The sequence below is a fragment of the Micromys minutus genome (genome assembly GCF_963924665.1).
Source record: "Micromys minutus genome assembly, chromosome: 6".
NCBI classification, from domain to species: Eukaryota; Metazoa; Chordata; class Mammalia; order Rodentia; family Muridae; genus Micromys; species Micromys minutus.
This window is the reverse complement of record NC_137975.1, coordinates 75,333,262-75,351,074: the sequence shown is the minus strand read 5'-3', so window position 1 is coordinate 75,351,074 and position 17,813 is coordinate 75,333,262. Positions and strand designations below refer to the sequence as shown.

At 45.2% G+C, this 17,813-nt stretch overlaps 1 protein-coding gene across 1 annotated transcript in view; it reads right to left on the bottom strand.

Annotated features, from left to right (window-relative positions):
* DCDC2 (doublecortin domain containing 2) overlaps positions 1 to 13,681 on the bottom strand; it is a 134,491-nt gene extending 120,810 nt beyond the window's left edge. Inside the window, exons 1-3 of the mRNA XM_080917758.1 lie at positions 13,676 to 13,681; positions 11,864 to 12,223; positions 7,175 to 7,229 (exon numbers count right to left, since the gene is read on the bottom strand). Coding sequence (XP_080773884.1) covers positions 7,175 to 7,229; positions 11,864 to 12,156 — 348 coding nt within the window. The 5' untranslated portion in view covers positions 12,157 to 12,223; positions 13,676 to 13,681. The remainder of the gene's footprint in view (positions 1 to 7,174; positions 7,230 to 11,863; positions 12,224 to 13,675) is intronic.
* Between the last annotated feature and the right edge of the window lie 4,132 nt (positions 13,682 to 17,813).

Here is a 17,813-nt window from a genome sequence, read left to right as displayed (position 1 = left end):
ATCTGAACTAGCAAGGATGGGAATGAAAGCTCATAAATCTTTGAACTCCCCAAACGCCTGTCACTAGAAGAGAGAATCACAATGCTATATAGGCTTCCATTTATAATTTCCTAGAGAGAGAGAGGTTCCCGTTAAACATCAAGCAATGTGCTGAGTTGATTCAGTTGTCTCTTTCCCACAGTCCTGGACACTCAACATTCTGCCCCCAGCTAGCAGGTGGGCTGAGATTGACTTTATTTCAACAAACAAACATCCAAACTATGTAATCATGGGATGATATCTTAGCTGGATCTAGCTGGCTGCTCACAAGGGAGTCTCTCGTGATGGTATGTGGGAATTTTCACTGTTGACCAAGCCAGACATTAGGTACACAGCTGCAAACCTGGGATGAATCCAACGAAATGGAAGTCAGTAGCCCAGCCCTGAGTGCAGGCCTGCACTGGAGTTTTACACAGTGATGACATACAGCCTGTACTATAAAGACATGCTTTTTGGTTGTTTCTGCAGGGTAGCGACCTGTGCAGGCTGTAGCCCCTTTGTGAGCTGTAAGGAGCAGTGCTCATGAGAGGGCAGGAGATACGGAAGACAAACTGAAACCTGAGTAACCCAAATGTTGATTTATGCACTGGATTTCTCTTGTTACTTGGAACAACTTATTCATGTAAGTAAGGGTCATGAAATGGTGTCTAAGTGCAAAGAGGATTGCAAATATTGGCATCAGACACCCTGACTGCTGGCCAAACCCAAACCACAGTTGCTAAGCATCATTGGTGCGCTGTGTTTTCACTCTAGTATTTTCCAGGTTGACATAAATGTTTCTCTGACCTTCATAACAGCATCATAGGGCAAGCATGATCACACACAAAACATGTAAATAATAATGATTTAAATAAAAATAAAAATAGTTCTAAAAGAAAAATGCAACATAGTCAATTGTTCTTTAGAAGAAGAAGAAAGAAAATCTCTCTAGAAAGCCTTGGTGACATCTTGTATGTGTTAGAACTATCCCGACCCCTGCATTGGCCTAGCTTGCCTTATGAAGAAATGTTTCTCAGGAAACGCTTCTGCTGAGACAAGGGATGAGGTAAGGAGAAGAGAGAGGCTCCCACTGCTGTTAGACAAATTTGTAGTTTTCTTTTACTCTTCCATAACTTAGTATGCCCAAGTCTGCTGACACCATCTGCAATGATTTCCTAGAGTTAAAGAAAAAGCTATTTAACCCTTTAGTGTCTGCCCCTTTGGAACTCCTCTGAGAACTCAGCATATGCAAGGTAAAAATGAGTGAGCTCAGCCAGAGTCCCCATGCCTTCTTGTAGCATGGTTAATAATTATGCTCAGCTTAATGTCTAGAATTCCAGTCCCAGCCAAAGTACTTTAGGTAGCAATTTCATGGTATATTTCATTAGAGATCATGCCTAATGATTAAACTGAACCGGACAAGTCTCAGTAATGATATGTGCCCTCTGAAGGACATTCATTCAAGCTGGTGACCCGAGCTACAGCTCGGGTCCCTACTCTCAAGTGCTTTCTTTTTCCCTTTTGTCCCACCTCCTGGTACCCACCGTGTTCCCCACATAACTAAAGTCACCCCCATTCTCATAAAGAAAACTCTAAAGTGAGCTGGGCATATCCAAGATGGTTCAGCAGCATGATTTTTCCCACAGGGGCTGTCATGCCTTACAAAGGCCTTCACTGGGGTCTACGTTCAGATCCTAACTAGCAGGTGGCTTCCCAAAGATGCTCCCAGGTGTAGAGCCAGGTATAGGTCACTTGGAGAAGGACAAGCCCAACATTCCCTCTTTATCTCTTTACTGGTCACTGGGGCTCTTCTACCAGTGGATGAGGACCAGCAAACGAAGAAAGAGAGCATCTAAACAGACTTGATTTTTGGAAAGTCAGCACAGGGAAGAGAATACAAACTACCTTGTCTGGGCTGCTGAGGTGGCTCAGAAGGCAAAGGTGCCAGTGTGGAATCCTCAGATCCATGTGAAAACCACCTTCTGCAATTTGCCCTTTGAACTCCCCGCAACACACATACATCATATAAATAGTTAGTGTCTTTAAATAATAGCAAATACCTTTACTGATCTACAGTGTGTGGATCAATTAGACTCAAGGAAACAAAATGAAGCCCTGAACTATTCTGTGTTCGAGTCGGCAGGAACACAGGATGGGAGGAGCTCAGGACCTCGTGGGAGGAAGGAGAGAACAAAGGGTTCACTCACAAGTGTGAGCAAAAGCTGGAGCCTGGGCTGCTATACCTTAAGAGGGGAGAGTGTGATGCTAACTCTCAGCTGAAATGTCTACACCAAAAGTGCCCTCCAGTTCCATAAACCATTGGTAAATGCCACCAATATGGTGGAGGAGGGGGAGGGGCGTTTATGTCCATGTCATGGAGAGGACTTTGTTTCTGGGTTGATGGCATACTGAACAGACAAAAGCCGTAGGAATCATGGTGAGTCAGACACTTGACCAATACTTTAGAGGCAGCAAGGTCAGAAGAAGACATCACCATGGCATATTCATCCTACAGGAATTCACAAGAGACCAAGGGAAAAGTACTGAGCGCTCTCAAGGCTGTGGTGGGTCCCAGTCCAGACATCATCCTCATTAGAGCCTATTAGTAATCACAGGCTTGTAACCTGGGGAAAGTCACATGAGTTTCCCAGGACTCAATTCTTTCTTGCTCTTCAAATACCAGTCCCTTTGTTCTCTGATAAATAACATATTTCATCTACATTTTAAAAGTTCAGAAACTGCACTTCGGGCCCCAAAATGTGTTCTTGCACCAAACATGTTTTTTGACATCAAATTTCACAGCAAAGGTGAGAAAATTAAATCAACTTAAAACCAAGTTTTAAGTTAAACTAAGCGAACTCTGTCGGCCTGGACTGTATTTGGTCCTCAGGAGACATCACAATGCCTGGCACACAGGAAATCCTTGTGGACCGAGTAGGACTCATTTGATGTAACTTCAAATCATACTGGTAAGAAAATAAATGTAACAAACTTTACCTGCAACAAAACACAAGCCATAAAACGAAACAACATGTCCATAAAGACAGTCAAGGTACTTGAGCAATCGTATCTATGTGTAATCATATCTATGTGTAATCCAGAAAAGGTGAGCAATCGCATCTATGTGTAATCGCATCTATGTGTAATCGTATCCATGTGTAATCCAGAAAAGGTGAGCAATCGTATCTATGTGTAATCGTATCTATGTGTAATCGCATCTACGTGTAATCGCATCTATGTGTAATTGTATCCATGTGTAATCCAGAAAAGGGGGGTTGGGAGGCTATGCACACAGAAAATGGTTGTTTGCTTAAGTCAGCCAATGAGGAGCGTTGAAATTAGAAGAGAATTAAAGCTGTTTCCTGCAGGTACAAGTTAAGAGTGGGCCTCCTAGAAATGCCTAACACGTGGTTCCAATGCACTTCTTTGGGCTAATCGGGTGGAGTCAGCTAAGAAGCAAGATCGGACTGTTGACTTGGTGTGACAATGGACAGAGCTTGAGAAAACCACAGGATGCTGAGAGAGAGGGGTGAGGCTTTATGCAGAGCTTTGGTTCTGAGGAAGGCCCCTGAGGAGGAGCTAGAGGAAGCAGACATTAATTCTCTGCTCAATCGTTGTTTCGAAGCAAGATGGGAGTGGGTGTTCGCTGGTGCTTACTGTGAGGTCAGGGTGATTTAGCAATTAAAATATGGGGGCAGCAAGGCTGTGTGGCAGCGTGGTCAGGAGAAAGGCAGTGTGCGCATGCCCAGGCCCTCCCTGAGCGCACTTCGAAGCTGTCGCACAGTGTGGGAGACACAGCTTCCTGCCAGTGCCCAGCTGGCCTTCTGCCTGCCTAGCATCTGAACCTGGCAGACACAGGCTGCCGTGTCCTCATGTCCTTCCAAGCCAATTTCCACTCTTTCTTCTCTCAGAGACAAATATTAAATAATTTCCTCTATGATTTATAGAAGGAAATAACTTTTAATATCTTAGTAGAGAAACGTAAAAATATAAGATAAAAATATAAAAAAATAAATAAAAATAACAGACTCGTATTGAAAACACATATCAACCCATGCAAACTCTATCTGCACTTCTTCAGGCCTCTAGGCATACCTCTAGCCAGGGCTTAAGCTTCTGAAAGACCATAGTTAAGGTTATGGTTGGGATGTAAATGTCCCCCACAGGCTTGTGTGGTGCTGTTGGGGGAGACTGTGGATCACTTAGGAGGTAAACCTGGCATGAAGAACTGGGTTGGGGTGGGAGTTTACCTTGAGTTTTATAGCTTAGTTGTTCCCTGTCCCAGGAGATTTGAAGTGAGAGGGTCCCGACCTCATGTTTCTATGGAAACCTCCCAAGCCTTCTCCAAAATACTGGATGAATCCTCTAAACAGTAAAATAAGATGAATTCCCCTTAAGCTACATCTTCTGCTCTACCTGGTCACAGGAATCAGAAAGGAAGTAACACAGTCACCTGTTTCTGTCTCTAACCCAACCCAACTCTAACCTCCTATTGAGCAAAGCCATGAAGCATTTGGTTTATAAGACACACTCAAAACAGCTCCAAGGACATCCAAGTGGTCTAGAGTTAGGGCACCTGTCCTCTCCCTCTCTATACACTGTGAGCTATGGCATCTTTATGTTAAAGACACTTTGACTCAAAATAACTATTTACAAATGTCACTGTCTGGGAGACCTTCTCCTTAGATGGGACAAGAGGGACAGAGGTAAGGAATGAAATTTTCATCTACAGTAGAACAGATGGGAGCTTCTGTCAGAAGAGCCCACAGATAGCTTCACAGCAACACAATAACCCTGAAGAGATCAATGTAACACAAACTGTCTCTAAATCAAATCATCATCCTAGTCAGTTAGCTACTATGGTGGCAATGAAACACCATGATCAAAGCAACTTGGGGAGGAAAGGGTTTATTTATGCTTAAAACTCTCAGACCATACTTCATTGCTGAGGCTGGTCAGAACAGGAACTCAAGCAGGGCAAGAACATGGAGGCAGGAGCTGATGCAGAGGTGATGGAGGAATGCTACTGACTGGCTTGCTCTTCGTGGCTTGCTCAGCCTGCTTTCTTACAGAACCCAGGAACACCTATCCAGGGATGGTACCACACACAATGGGCTGAGCCCTCAAACATCAGTCACTAATCAAGAAAATGACCTTCGGGCTCTCCTGTGGCCTCCATCTTAGACAGAGGCATTTCAGGTGATGTTCCCTCCTCTAAATGACTTGTGTCGAGTTGACATAAAACTACAGCACAGCAGCAACACAGAGGAACAACTGCCCTCCTAATGTCACATCAAAAAAGAACCCTGGGGCCAGAGAGACAGTTCAGTGGTTAGGGGTATTTGCTTTTCTGCAGAAGGTCCTGGTCTGGTCCCCAGCACTCATGACGGACAGCTTATTGTCATCTGTAACTCCAGTTCCAGAGCATGTGCCACCCTCTTGGTTTCTGAGGACAGTGGCGCGCGCACGCGCGCACACACACACACACACACACACACACACACACACACACACATGCAAGCAGGGAATCACTCATTAAAAATACAAATAAACTTTTTAAAAGATAACATCCATGGGGCTGGGAGATAGCTTGGTTAGCGAACCTTTGCCAATACTCACTCCCTAGCCTCTGGGCACACGTCTACAACTCTGATCTTCCTGATGTGCAGATTTGCAGCAGCACACACCACATGTACACGTTACTGTCAGTAACCCTGTGGTGCACTTGAGCCACATTACCAGGCTCAATGCTTTCACCACAGAGACAGAAGCTCAGGTGCGGAAAAATTCACACTGCTCACAGCAGACATCCATGGTCCAGCACAAACTGTAACCAAGGTGGCCTATTTCAAACAAGCGTGGATAAGATTCCTGTCCAGAACTAATCTACTAATCTGTTCTTTATTTTGCACTCTGGATAGTTATTAAAAGTGTTCATTCCTTAGACATGATTAAAAAAAAAAAAAAAACCAGAAACGAATGTATATTATTGTCTGCTTTGAGCTTTGAAGCTTATCATTTTCATGGACAATTAATGTGACATGCATTGAAAAATTAACAAGGCAGACAAAAATATTATTTTAAACAAGATCTGGAAATAGCACCTCTTCCATAAACCATCCAGCGAATATTTGTTAAATAATGAACGTAACTTCACATTCTTCAAATACAGCGATGATTAATTTTATCTTAGGTGGCTTTCCTGGAAGGGTCTAGTTGGCCTTGTTACATGCTTAAGCAGAACGAGAACTCGGTAGGCAGTGCACAGCCTCTCTGAGGGCTGTGCTTTGGAGGAAGGACTGCTTTTTTCATACGAACAGTACTGGGCCTAGGGAGCACTGGATAGAAAGAGTGTCCACCTGGGCTAGTGAGCAGACTCCAGTCTGATCTATTCTTTCTCTGCCTCACTGAAGCACTTGGGGCAGAAATGTGAGTTCAAGGGAAGCCTAGGATGCAATAGCTTGAGGCTAAGCTTAGCAAAGCCCTATCTGCAAAGAAACAACTAACTAAATAAAAAAGGACAGGGGGTGTAAAAATTTAAAGCAAAGCAAAACAGGTATTTTTGAGCCAGGCATGGTACCACACACCTTTAATCCCAGTGCCTGGTAGGCAGAGGCTAGCCCATCTCTGTGAGGGTTTCAAGCCAGCTTGATCTACATAGGGAGTTTCAGAACAGCCAGAACTGTGTAGAGAGACCTTGTCTCAAAGAAACTGAAAATAATGATTCAGCAAGTCCAACATGGCAGCCGTTGTCTTGTTGCAAAAACTAGGGCTGGAAGTGTGATCCTGGCTGTTTCTGATGGGTAAGCTGTACGGTGGGGTTCCTTAGTGAACAAAGATTTATCCAGCATACTCAGAATCTTCTCAGCTGAACAGGGAGACTTGTATGGGTCTCATCTAGAAACACAACGCTAAAAATGAGAAAATTAGAGAATGTTTCATCTAACCCTGAATGCCTGAGGGTATTATCTTTTCATTTCTGAAAGCAGTCCAACAAAGAAATGACTAGTCTTTCCTTAAAGCATATAGAGGCCCTCACATACATCTGAGACTCCTATCTTACCTGTAGAGCATTATCCACATGCCAGACGAGCTACAAGCAACATCAACTAAAAGATGACATTAATTTAAGGCTTCAAAGCGGAACTTACATTACCTCAGTATTAACAGCTTCTGTTGGTCTCTTCTTGATTTCGCCTATGTCCAAGTAACTAGAAGGGAACAGAAAGGGTTGCTTTTTACAGGTTTGAAGTCAGTTACATGAAATGTTTAAGCATTATGAAAAAGCATTATGAATAAGCCTGAAGCAGCCATCACTAGGTACTAGATCCTGAGAGTAGCATTCACGAAGCCTCACCAACCTGAGCTGAAGCCTCAGCCTAAACTCCAAGGGAACTGGTGTAGAAAGACTCACTTTGGCTAGGTCTCTCTGGACTGACTTCCCTTCTCCCTATCCCTCCCCATCTCTACCCCTTCCTGTCTCCTTACCCTTTCCCCTCTTCCTCCGTCTCCCATTCTATTTCCTCTATAAGAGGTAGGGTTTTATATACTAAAAACTAAGCTTGAACTCAGTGCCTCACCAAGAGTGACCTTGACTTTCTGATCCCCTTGCTTCCACCTCCTGGAGGCCGGAGTGACAGGCGTGTGACACCACAACTGTGCTGTGTGGTGCTGGGGCTCAAACCCAGGGTACGAGAGCATTCTACCAAATGACTCGCTAGCTATGACCCTGTCAGTTCTCTTAATCCCATTCACGACAAACGTGAGATCAGAGGAAATAGTGAACACCCGGGAACGGCAGACTGGGGTGTCAAGGTAAAGCCTGGGGAAGACTAGGCAGGCTCCCCAGTGATGCTGGCATGCCCAGTCCTGTGGGGTGGCTTGAGCACAGGATCATCTTACAGACAGATGGGGGCAGGGCTAGTGGGCCTCTGAGCCTCTTACCCTGTCCTTTCCACTGAGGGTACCAACCAGTGACCTGTGCCTGAACACAACCTGAAAATGTGTATTCTCTGCTAAGGTTAGGGCAATCCAACTCCAGTCTGAAATGCTTGCTAAATTGTCTTATAATTTAAAAAGCAAATCTAAGTAATTATTTTAGTATAAGAATATAAATCTAGTTTAAAATTATAACCACAGTTAGAATCTCAGCTAGCTTAACTACTGTAGTGGACAAGTTGCCACAAGAAGTTTGTTCAAATGCTAAAGGCACCTGCCATCAAGCCTGAGTTCCATTTCTGTGACCTACACTGGGAGGGGGGGGTTGACTCCCAAAGCTGTCCTGTGATGTGACTACCACCTTCACACTGTGACACTCACATACCTGCACATAAATGCACACAATAATAATAAATGCAACAAATCCAAGTTTGCATATTAGAATTAACTTTGGCTACTGAATATGTCTACTATTGGCTAATACTTGGTTTGTTTTTGTTTTGTTTTGTTTTTTGACAGAATGTTGGTTAATTTTACTAATATTAAAATCCAGCTTTGTTTCCCTATGCAAACAGCAGTTGTGTGAGACAGTGTGCACAAGGGAGCTCAGAAATGAAATGAGCCTTTTGTGAATTTCCTGGAGGTGTTTCTATCAAAAACTAAGAAATTCTGTTGTATACGGGAGAATGTCTACTGTTTTATATTCTAGATGTCTCTTATGTGTGTGCATGAGCATGTGTGTGTGTGCATGAGCATGTGTGTATGTGTGCATGTGTGTGTGTGCATGTGTGTGTGTGCATGAGCATGTATATGTGTGTGTGTGTGTGTGTGTGTGCTTGGCCGGGCACATGCTACAGCTCACATGTGCAGGTTGATGAACAGTTCTGTTGGGTGGGTTTTCCCACCTTCACGTGGGTTTGCACAAGTCCCTCGGCTTACAGCTCAAGCATCTTGGCCCACTGATCCATCCCACTGGCCCCAAGAAAAGTTTTGAGAAAAACTTTCTGAAAGTGCTGTAAAAGAAAGATTTGAAGTTTGGAGATGGCATCAAAAGTCTAGGTAAAAGACATCCCAGCAGGAAATTGATCTTTTTCTGACACAGTGTTGGCTCAAAGTGGAGGCCAGGAATGGCACTCAATACTCTGCAGGCTCTCTCGTTCCGTTCGTTGCTTTGGTTGTTACGTGAGCACCCAGACTCAGCTTCAGATACACTCAGCACTTATTCCTTCATGGTGTCCCTCACGCACGGAGAAATGCTGGCTGCTACTTGAACTCCAGTGTTGGCATAGAAAACTAACCATGGGGTCTCAATAACAAACTCGATTTTTGTGCGCTTATATGTGATTAAAAGCAAATGTTAACCCTGCAGGTCTACTATATAAGAAATGGTTTATAAAGCAAGTTCTGTTTGGTCTGAAGTCATATTTTGTCATTTTGTTGGTAGCACCACACAGACAAAGAGATTGATGTCTCCAGTTTCCAGCTGTTCAAACCTGAATGAGATTTCCATTATGCATTGCTACTGTACTGTGTGTATTATTATATATGTATTATGATAAATGTGTGATATTACATATTATACTATATAATATTATAAATTATTCTGTATCTAAGTAGATGTTTTTGTTGGTTTTGTGGTCATTGTTCTTGGAGCTCTCGATGCCCAGACTGGCTTTGAATTTACTCTGAAGCCCAGGCTGGTCTTAAACTTCTGTTCCTCCTGTTTTTATCTCCCAAGGGCTAGGATTGCAAATCCCACTATACCCAGCTATGGGAATAATTTAATCCAAAATATAGACATAATGCAAGATGTCAGAATACAAGAAAAATTAGTTTTTACTTTTTTTTTTCATTTTAAACGTATGGTCTCATGTATCCAAGGCTGGCCCAGTGCCACATAAAACCAAGTTTGGTGACAACTGAGAGATAAAAACAGGTGGATTATAAGGTTCAGGCTGACCTTGAACATTTTCTGTGTAGCAGAAAATGACCATAATTTATGACCGGCCTGTCCTACCTCTTAAGGGACCAGGTTAGAGATGTGTGCACTATACCTGGTATTCTGCAGTTCTGGAGATCAAGGGCTTTGTACATGACAGGCAGCACTCTCCCAACCGAACTACATCCCCACCTTCACCACACTGGCAAGAAATCAACCAGTTTATTCCAACAATGTGTTCAAGGACACAGCTCTAAGGAGTTGACAAAGTCTAAGTCCTCTGTCTCAAGTTCTAAGCTTCTGGATGCGGAGCAGGATGTCAGGAGTTCGAAGTCATCCTTGGATACTGTGGGGTTAAAGAGCAGCCTGGCCCATATGAGGAAACAACACGGGACAGTTCTAAGTTTCTTTTACACACAGGGTTCCACTGAGCTCTTTTCTCAAGAGTTAGATAAATCATTTGTCTCAGAGAAGAGACAAATGAATTCAGAAGTATCCTTTGTCTGTTTCCGTTCCCAGAGAGCAGGGTCCCTAGAGCTCGGCTTGTGCAAGCCAGAGAGCACAGGCAACAATAAGGAACTTTCATGGTATTTTGGTAAAAAATGCTTCCATGCAATTAGAAAATAATCACAGGAAAACAGGTTTATAGTAAACATCTTTTAACCGTTGGCTCAATCCTGGGGCTCAAGATAACTTTAAATTGAAATATTCTATTTTAAAGCTACAGAATATAGAATTCTCTATGATTCCACAATTCCATTGGTAGATACAACTGAGAGAAATGAAAAGCGGTAAATAGACATTCACAGAAATATTCTTCATAACAGCTCCAAAGGGAGCAACCCAGATATCCATCAGCCGTAGAGGATGAAGGAAAATCACTAGATCCGTAGCTTGGGAAACTGCTCAACCGTAGACATGGGCGTGCTCAGGGTTGTGGTGGTGAGCAGAGCAGACACTAAGTCCACAGAACTGTAAGTTCTAGTCTACCCCACAGACACGAGAAATAGCTTTAGTGGTTGTCTCACACCTGGAGGAAGAAGAAGTTGGGAGGCGCCAGTTTCTTTTCAGGGAGTGATTGAAATGTTGTGAAAATGGATCTCTAGTGACGATTCTCTGCATTATCACTGAAACGGGTGGATTCCCTAAAGTATATGTCAGCAGCATGTCTTTAAAATACTCATGGAAGGTAGTTTACTATCCTGCCCACTCCTGACAACGCTCTGCTCTCCACTCCCACATAAACTTAAGCACTTTTCTTCCTGTACTTCTGACTCGCATTAAAGGTGTCGGAGTGCAGATCGAAGGTCTTCAAAGACCAGTCAGCTCCACAGACCTTAAGCTTCCTTGCTAACTCGGGTAAATGACTGAGAGGGCTTCCTGTCCGGAAAGTAGCCCGTGAGTCCTAGAGATTAGACATGGGCCAGACACAAAAGTCAGTGGGCAAAGTTTTCCAAGCATTTTTCTGGCTGGCACAAACACCCAGGATACAGGAAGAGGGCACACACAGCACCTGGCTTTGTGCATTCTGCTCCCAATGAAGGAATTCAAACAATGAGGAGGGAAGTCATAACACAGAGCATCCAGCCCTTGGATTAATTCGTTATGTTTTTGTTTGTTTGTTTGTTTTGTTTTAGGGTAAAGGGCTTTAAATAAATAAATAAATAAACCTGTAATCCACACTTTGGGGGCTAAGGCAGGAGGACTGCAGATAGTTTTAGGCCATCCTGATCTAATGAGTCTCAGACCAGTGTCACAGACACTGTCTCGGAATAACAAAAATAATCCTGCTGCTATTACGCTGTTTAGCCATTCGCTTAAAAACTGCACCTACTGCTACTGAAGTTAAAAATCCCTTCTCCAATTTCGACTCTGCCAGCAACTGCCAGCTCCCAGTTCCCTGCTAGACCCATCCGGAGGTCGCCTCCTACCAACCACACCCCACAGAGCCAGGGCACACAGACTCACTTGAGTTTCTTGAAAGCTTCCTGGCCCCCAGCCACATAGTTGCCCCCGCTCTCTATCTGGTCCAGCTTCCGGATGCGGTGGCCCGTCCTCGGGGTGTAGATGTTCCTAACTGCCCCAAAGGGCGCCTGCACACCGCCGGTCACTTCCTTGAGGAAGATGTCGAAGCTGGACACCTTCTTCTCGTGAATGACAACGCGGCGCCCGGCGAAGAAGGGGTCCCCATTGCGGTACACCAGCACACTCTTCACCACCGGCTGCGACAGGTGGCTGGACCTGGAACTGGGACCGTTCATCTTCCCCGAGGGACGCCGGGCCCGCACGCACTTCACGGGCCTGCAACACCAGTTCGTGGACCGCCTCCTGCGGGGACAAGGAAAGCTACCGGCAGGTGAAGAAGGGCCAGCCGTGCGGGGCCAGCCCCAGTAGGTAGCAATTCAAGGAAGGCGCGGCACGGACGGCCAATCAGCGCTCGGAGGCTCGCACACCTGTCTCCCCCGCCCCGCAGCATCCAGATGTGCTGTCTGGGAACCCACGCCGCTCGGGCTTTAAACCCCTGCGCGAGCCGGGACAGGAGGGACAGCGTCGGCCGCGCGCGCACTCAAGCGCGCACCCGTGCACCCGGACTCAAGTGCACAGTATTAACATGGCGAGATTCAGTGCCTAGCATCACGTCGGCGTCGTTTCTCCCAACGGCTTCATTTTTCTTCCCCTCGTTTTGCACTCTGACGCCACCTGCTCATTCGCTTCCCACTCCCACTCCCACCCCCCCAAAAAAGCCATTATGATCCCGACTGTGGTTGCGGGGATTTTCCTTTAAGGAAAACGAAATACTTAAAAATGCATTAAGAAGTTCGGGCGCAGTGGCGCACGTCTCTCATCCTAGAATTAGGGCAGCTAGGACTTGGAGGATCGCCCCGAGTTCAAGGCCAGCCTGGACTACCTAAAAAGTTCCAGGCTAGCCTCAATTATAGCCAAACTAAATTAATATCAATAAACTAAATAATCTGCAGACAGAAGCAGAGAGACGACTTCTGACCCCGGCGCTCCGCTCTGGCCAGCGCCGCCCAGTGGCGAGCCTCGAGTGGGTCCTTCGCGGTGGTACCTACCGACACTCGCGGGCGGTGGGGGAGGAGCTGGGGGTGGGGCTCAGGTGGGGGCGGGGCGGGTTGCAGACTCTGGGGCCCGCACCGCAGTGAGCCCTAAGCGGCCGCGCGTCTCTAGCACCGGTGCTCCCGCCGCCGCCGTTAGTGTCCTCAGAGGCCCTGCCTAGGCCCGCGGGGAGCCCAGTTTGTTTTTTCTCGCCGTTTCCATAGCAACTGCAGCCTCGTGCCTAGAGCTAGTCTGTGAACTAGGCCTGGAGCGCGCCTGGCTCCCTTGAGCTTCTCGGGCTGCCTCTGGCATCGAAGTCGGAAGAGGGTTGGGAATGAAGTTACCACGCCAATGCTATGCCAGGGTGACGCTTAGACACCCGCACACAGCTAGGTAGGTGATACCCTACAGCTTTTTCTGTGCTTACTATGTGACGACGAATTAAAGAAGACTTGCTGGCTAGGTAAATTATTAGATCGGGCTGTGGAGTCTAGAGAGAGTGGAGGTTTTAATCAAGAACTTCGGTAAAGCTGCAGGTGGTGGAACACGCTTGTAATCTCAGCACTAGGAGGGCACAAGCCTGGAGGATTAGACACAAGTTCAAAACCAGCCTAAAACAATATGATCCTAACGACCCTGCCACCAACACCCACCTCCCTCCGCCCAAAAAGGCAAAGAATCAAACAAGAACCTTAGAAGGGCCAGGAGTGCTGACACACGTACCTTTGATTCCAGCACTAAAAGTAGAAGCTGCCGGATCTCTGAGTTCAAGGCAGTTGATTACATAACCAGTTTCAGATTAGCTGGGGCTACATAGTGAAACCCTGTCTTGAAAAGATATAATAATAATAATAATAATAATAATAATAATAATAATAATAATAATAACTCAACACAACCACTTTGTCCTGTCCAGTTTGGGGTACAGATAAAAACATATAGTTCTCTGAAATGAACCAAACCACTATTCCTCTTTCTCCTACTCTAAAAAAAAAAAAAATGTACATTTTTAAAGCAGGCATTGCTTTTTGAGCGGAAAACGCCCCCATAGGCTCATGTGTTTGAAGACGTGGTCCCCAGTCAGTGGAGTATTTGGGGTGAGTGTGGAACCCCTTAAGAGACAGGTCTTGAGGTTTACAGACTTTCTCTTCAGTCTGTTTCCTGAGTCACATAGTGGTAAGCAAGCAGCCACCATCAGTTCCTGCCTCTGCCATGTGACCACGTGCTGCTGTGTCCCGCAGCATGATGAACGGTATGCAACCCCTCAGAATAAATCTCACCTTATTTCAACAAACAACCGCCAATGACAGCAGGTGTTGCTAATTCATTGTAGTTGAGTAAAAGTAAATATTTACAACTGTACATTAACCATTGAACAAGGCACCAAGCATTCTGGAAGGTACTTTACACACACTATCTAATTTAATGCTCACAGTAATCTTCAGATGTAGAAAAGGGTGTTCAGAGAAACTGAGGAAATTTTCCTTAAGTAAGTTATACACAAGGCTTCAAACTCCGTCTGCCCCCTTACAGAACCTCCTTAACCATGCTCACGTAACAATATAAAACAAGGACCAACATGAGGGGATTACAGTATGGAATAGAACAATTACAGCCCCCCACACACACATACACCCCAGAAAGAACCTTATACGTCTCGGGCTATCCTCAAACTTGCTCTGCAGCAGGGGACCATGTGAGCCTCTGGTCCTCCTGCCTGTCTCCTGAGTACTGGAAATGCAGGTGTGCTCTGCTTCTGCATGAAGTGCTGGGTATCAAACTCAGGGGCTCCCTGCATGCTAGGCAAGCACTCTACCAACTGAGCTACATCCGTGGCCACAGAAATGTTTTAGTAAGAATCATAAACTTTAATGGTGTCTTGAACATTGATAGCTTTCAAAGGGTCAAAGAGAACTGCATAATGTAGAGAGAGTAAGAGAGGAACTTTGGGTTTTGGGGTGCACGGGTGAAAGGTCAAGGGGAAAGGAGCTGTGAAGTCAGCTAAGCACTCAGACCTCCCACAGTGTGACGCTTCCTGCTGCCCACACCAGCCCCACCCAGAATGAAACTGCTCAAACTGCTTCCCAAGGAAAGGACAGAGCAGTAAATGAAAGGTCACAGTCATTCTGGGTGTGGGTCACTAGTTGCCAGTCTCTGAACCCACCAACATCTGTATTTCACGCCTTTTATGATGGCGTCACCAGATGGTTGTTTCGCCTGACTCTGCTCTTGATCATGGAGTCTCAGGATCCACGCTGACCTCCATTTTCACCTCTCTGTGCTGAATAAGAAGGGTAACAACAGAAAGCCACTGAGTGCTGGCTTCTCTCTTTCTCCCATGTCCTGCGTTGTTCAGCTCCTGTCACCTGCCACCGTGTGTTGCCCTACTCCATTAAGTTGCTTATCAGGTATTGGGTCAATGCAATGAGGAAAATCCACGCTGTTTCTTAAAATATTCCTTTTCTTCTTCTTCTTTGTTCCCGGTGCAGGTTTGACTAAACAGGGCTCCCATAGGCACACAAGAAAGGAATGGCACTGTTGGGAGGTGTGGCCTTGAGTGAGTAGGCGTGGCTTTGTTGGAGAAAGTGCATCATTAGGGGCTGGCCTTTGAGGTCTCAGAAGCTAGAGCCTGGCCAGTGTAGCATTTTCTTTTCTTTTCTTTTGTTTGTTTGTTTGTTCGTTTGTTTGGCAGTTTTGTGGTTTTACTTGAACACAAACATGCACACACGCCATCTGCTCATTTTCTTCGCTGCATAGCCTGGCGTTGGGATTGGTGACTCTGACAGGCAGCTGTGCCATTCTCTCTACAGTGGCTTTCCGGTTCTTAGAGGGCACATTGTGAGCGATCTCAGCACAGTAAGATTTGTTGCACATCAGCTGCACTTCCAGCTCCTTGACATTGTGGACCAGAAGCTTCCGGAAGCCGCTGGGCAGCACGTGCTCCATTTTTTTGTTGCTCCTGTAACGGATGTTGGACATAGGATCTGACCCTGGAATCTTCTCCGAACCCTGTTGTGGATGCCTCTGGGTTTCCGCCAGTTTCTCCTAATTTTCACATATCGGTCTGACTGGTGCCTGCTGAACTTCTTGGTCTTCTTTCACCAGAGACCGGACGGCAGCCATGATGCTGCAGAATAGATCCAGTGTAGCATTTTCTTCCTTCTGCCTACTGACCTGGATGTAGAATTCTCAGCATCTTCTCCAACATCTGTCTGCATGCATGCTGTCATGCTTCCCACCATGACAGTAATGGACTAGACCTCTGATCTGTTAGCACCAATTAAGAGTTTTCCTCTATAAGACTCGCCGTGGTCACGGTATCTCTTCACAACAATAAAACCCTGACAAAGACTTCCCTTTCTCTACAAGTAGACTCCCCCTACTCATTTGCTCAAAGCTGGACGGTGAACATTGCTCTTCCTTATATGGTTAGTGGCCTCAGAGAAACAGCCAACTGCAATACAAAATAAAAGTCTGTGTATCTCGGCCCCCCTCTCTCATTTGCTGAACTGGTATTGAAGTTCTTTTGTGATGCAAAACCCCAATAGTAAGCAAAGGTCAGACATGCCCTAAAGTAGAATTAGAAGTTGCTCCCTGCGGAATAAGGCAGAAGAATGCTTCCGTGTGTAGGACACACTTAGAAAGGCAGGATGAACAAAATGGCCCAAAAGAGTATTTAAAGAACTTTTGTTGTGCCTGAAAAGTGCTACCAGACTCTGGAGACCTCAACCATTTCCTACTGTGTTTTTCTGCTGACATAATACAACTACACCTACATCATGCATTTGTATGAGTTCTTCAGCAACCAAGATTTACCAAACCCACCCCTTAAATATTGTTAAATTCCCTTATTCCATCCCATTTCTACTTAACAAAAACAAGGAGTCATCCTCTAAAAAAGTGACCCTATTTCCAGCTGGGTTTCTCTATTTTCCATTCTTTTCAACCAGCCTGAAAGACTGCTGCAAAACAAAGGTGTTCCTTCCTCACTCTGGCTTTAAACTGTTGTTGCTGCTGCTGCTGCCGCCACTGCTGCTCATGGTGGCACCGCCCTTTAACCCCGGCACTTAGGAGGCTGAGGCAGTAAATTGCTGTGAGTTTGAGGCCTTGATCTGCACTCTGAAGGTGTTTTTTTCATTCCCTAGAGTGAAATCGGGAATCGTCAGATTGGAATACCCTGTCCTGCTACCCCACTCTCTCGCCCTCCAACGGCCTGCCCAAGCCTCTCAATCCAAAGCTTCAATCTCCGTTCCTTTAACATTCCTATCTCCAGTTATCTGGCTCTGCCCATGCAATTTGTCAAGACTCTATGTAAGTATCATTGCCCCAGGAAATAATCTCCGTGTCACTCCCCAGATGGGGATGGGTACCCCATGTATTATTACGTATGTTCCTCATTGTTTTACCAACTGAATCTTTGTGTGATGATAGAGTTAATTATGAACCTATGTGTAAAGCTGTATGTGTAAATCTTCTGAGAGAAAAGACTGTGCCTATTTGATTCATACATCTTCCCAGTGCCTAGCACAGTAAGGAAAAGTAATTATTTTGTGTATGGATAGAAACTATATTATAAAAATTAAGAAAATAAGCTTAAAAATTGGAAAATGTTCTTATGCCACTAATTATATTTTGGGTAAATAAGCATCAATAACTAGAGAGGCTGGAGGGGAGGGGAGAGGTTGTTTTTGCTTTTGAGACAAGGTTTCACTAATACTGGTTTCAGTTTGTTTGTTTATGTTAAATTAGTAGTTTAGCTTCAGGTAGAAAATGCCTCAATATGTGAGGATGGGGCCAATCACAGAATAAGCTCTCCTGCCCAGGACTGCGGTTTTGTTTTGTTTGGTTCTGGGGGTCATAC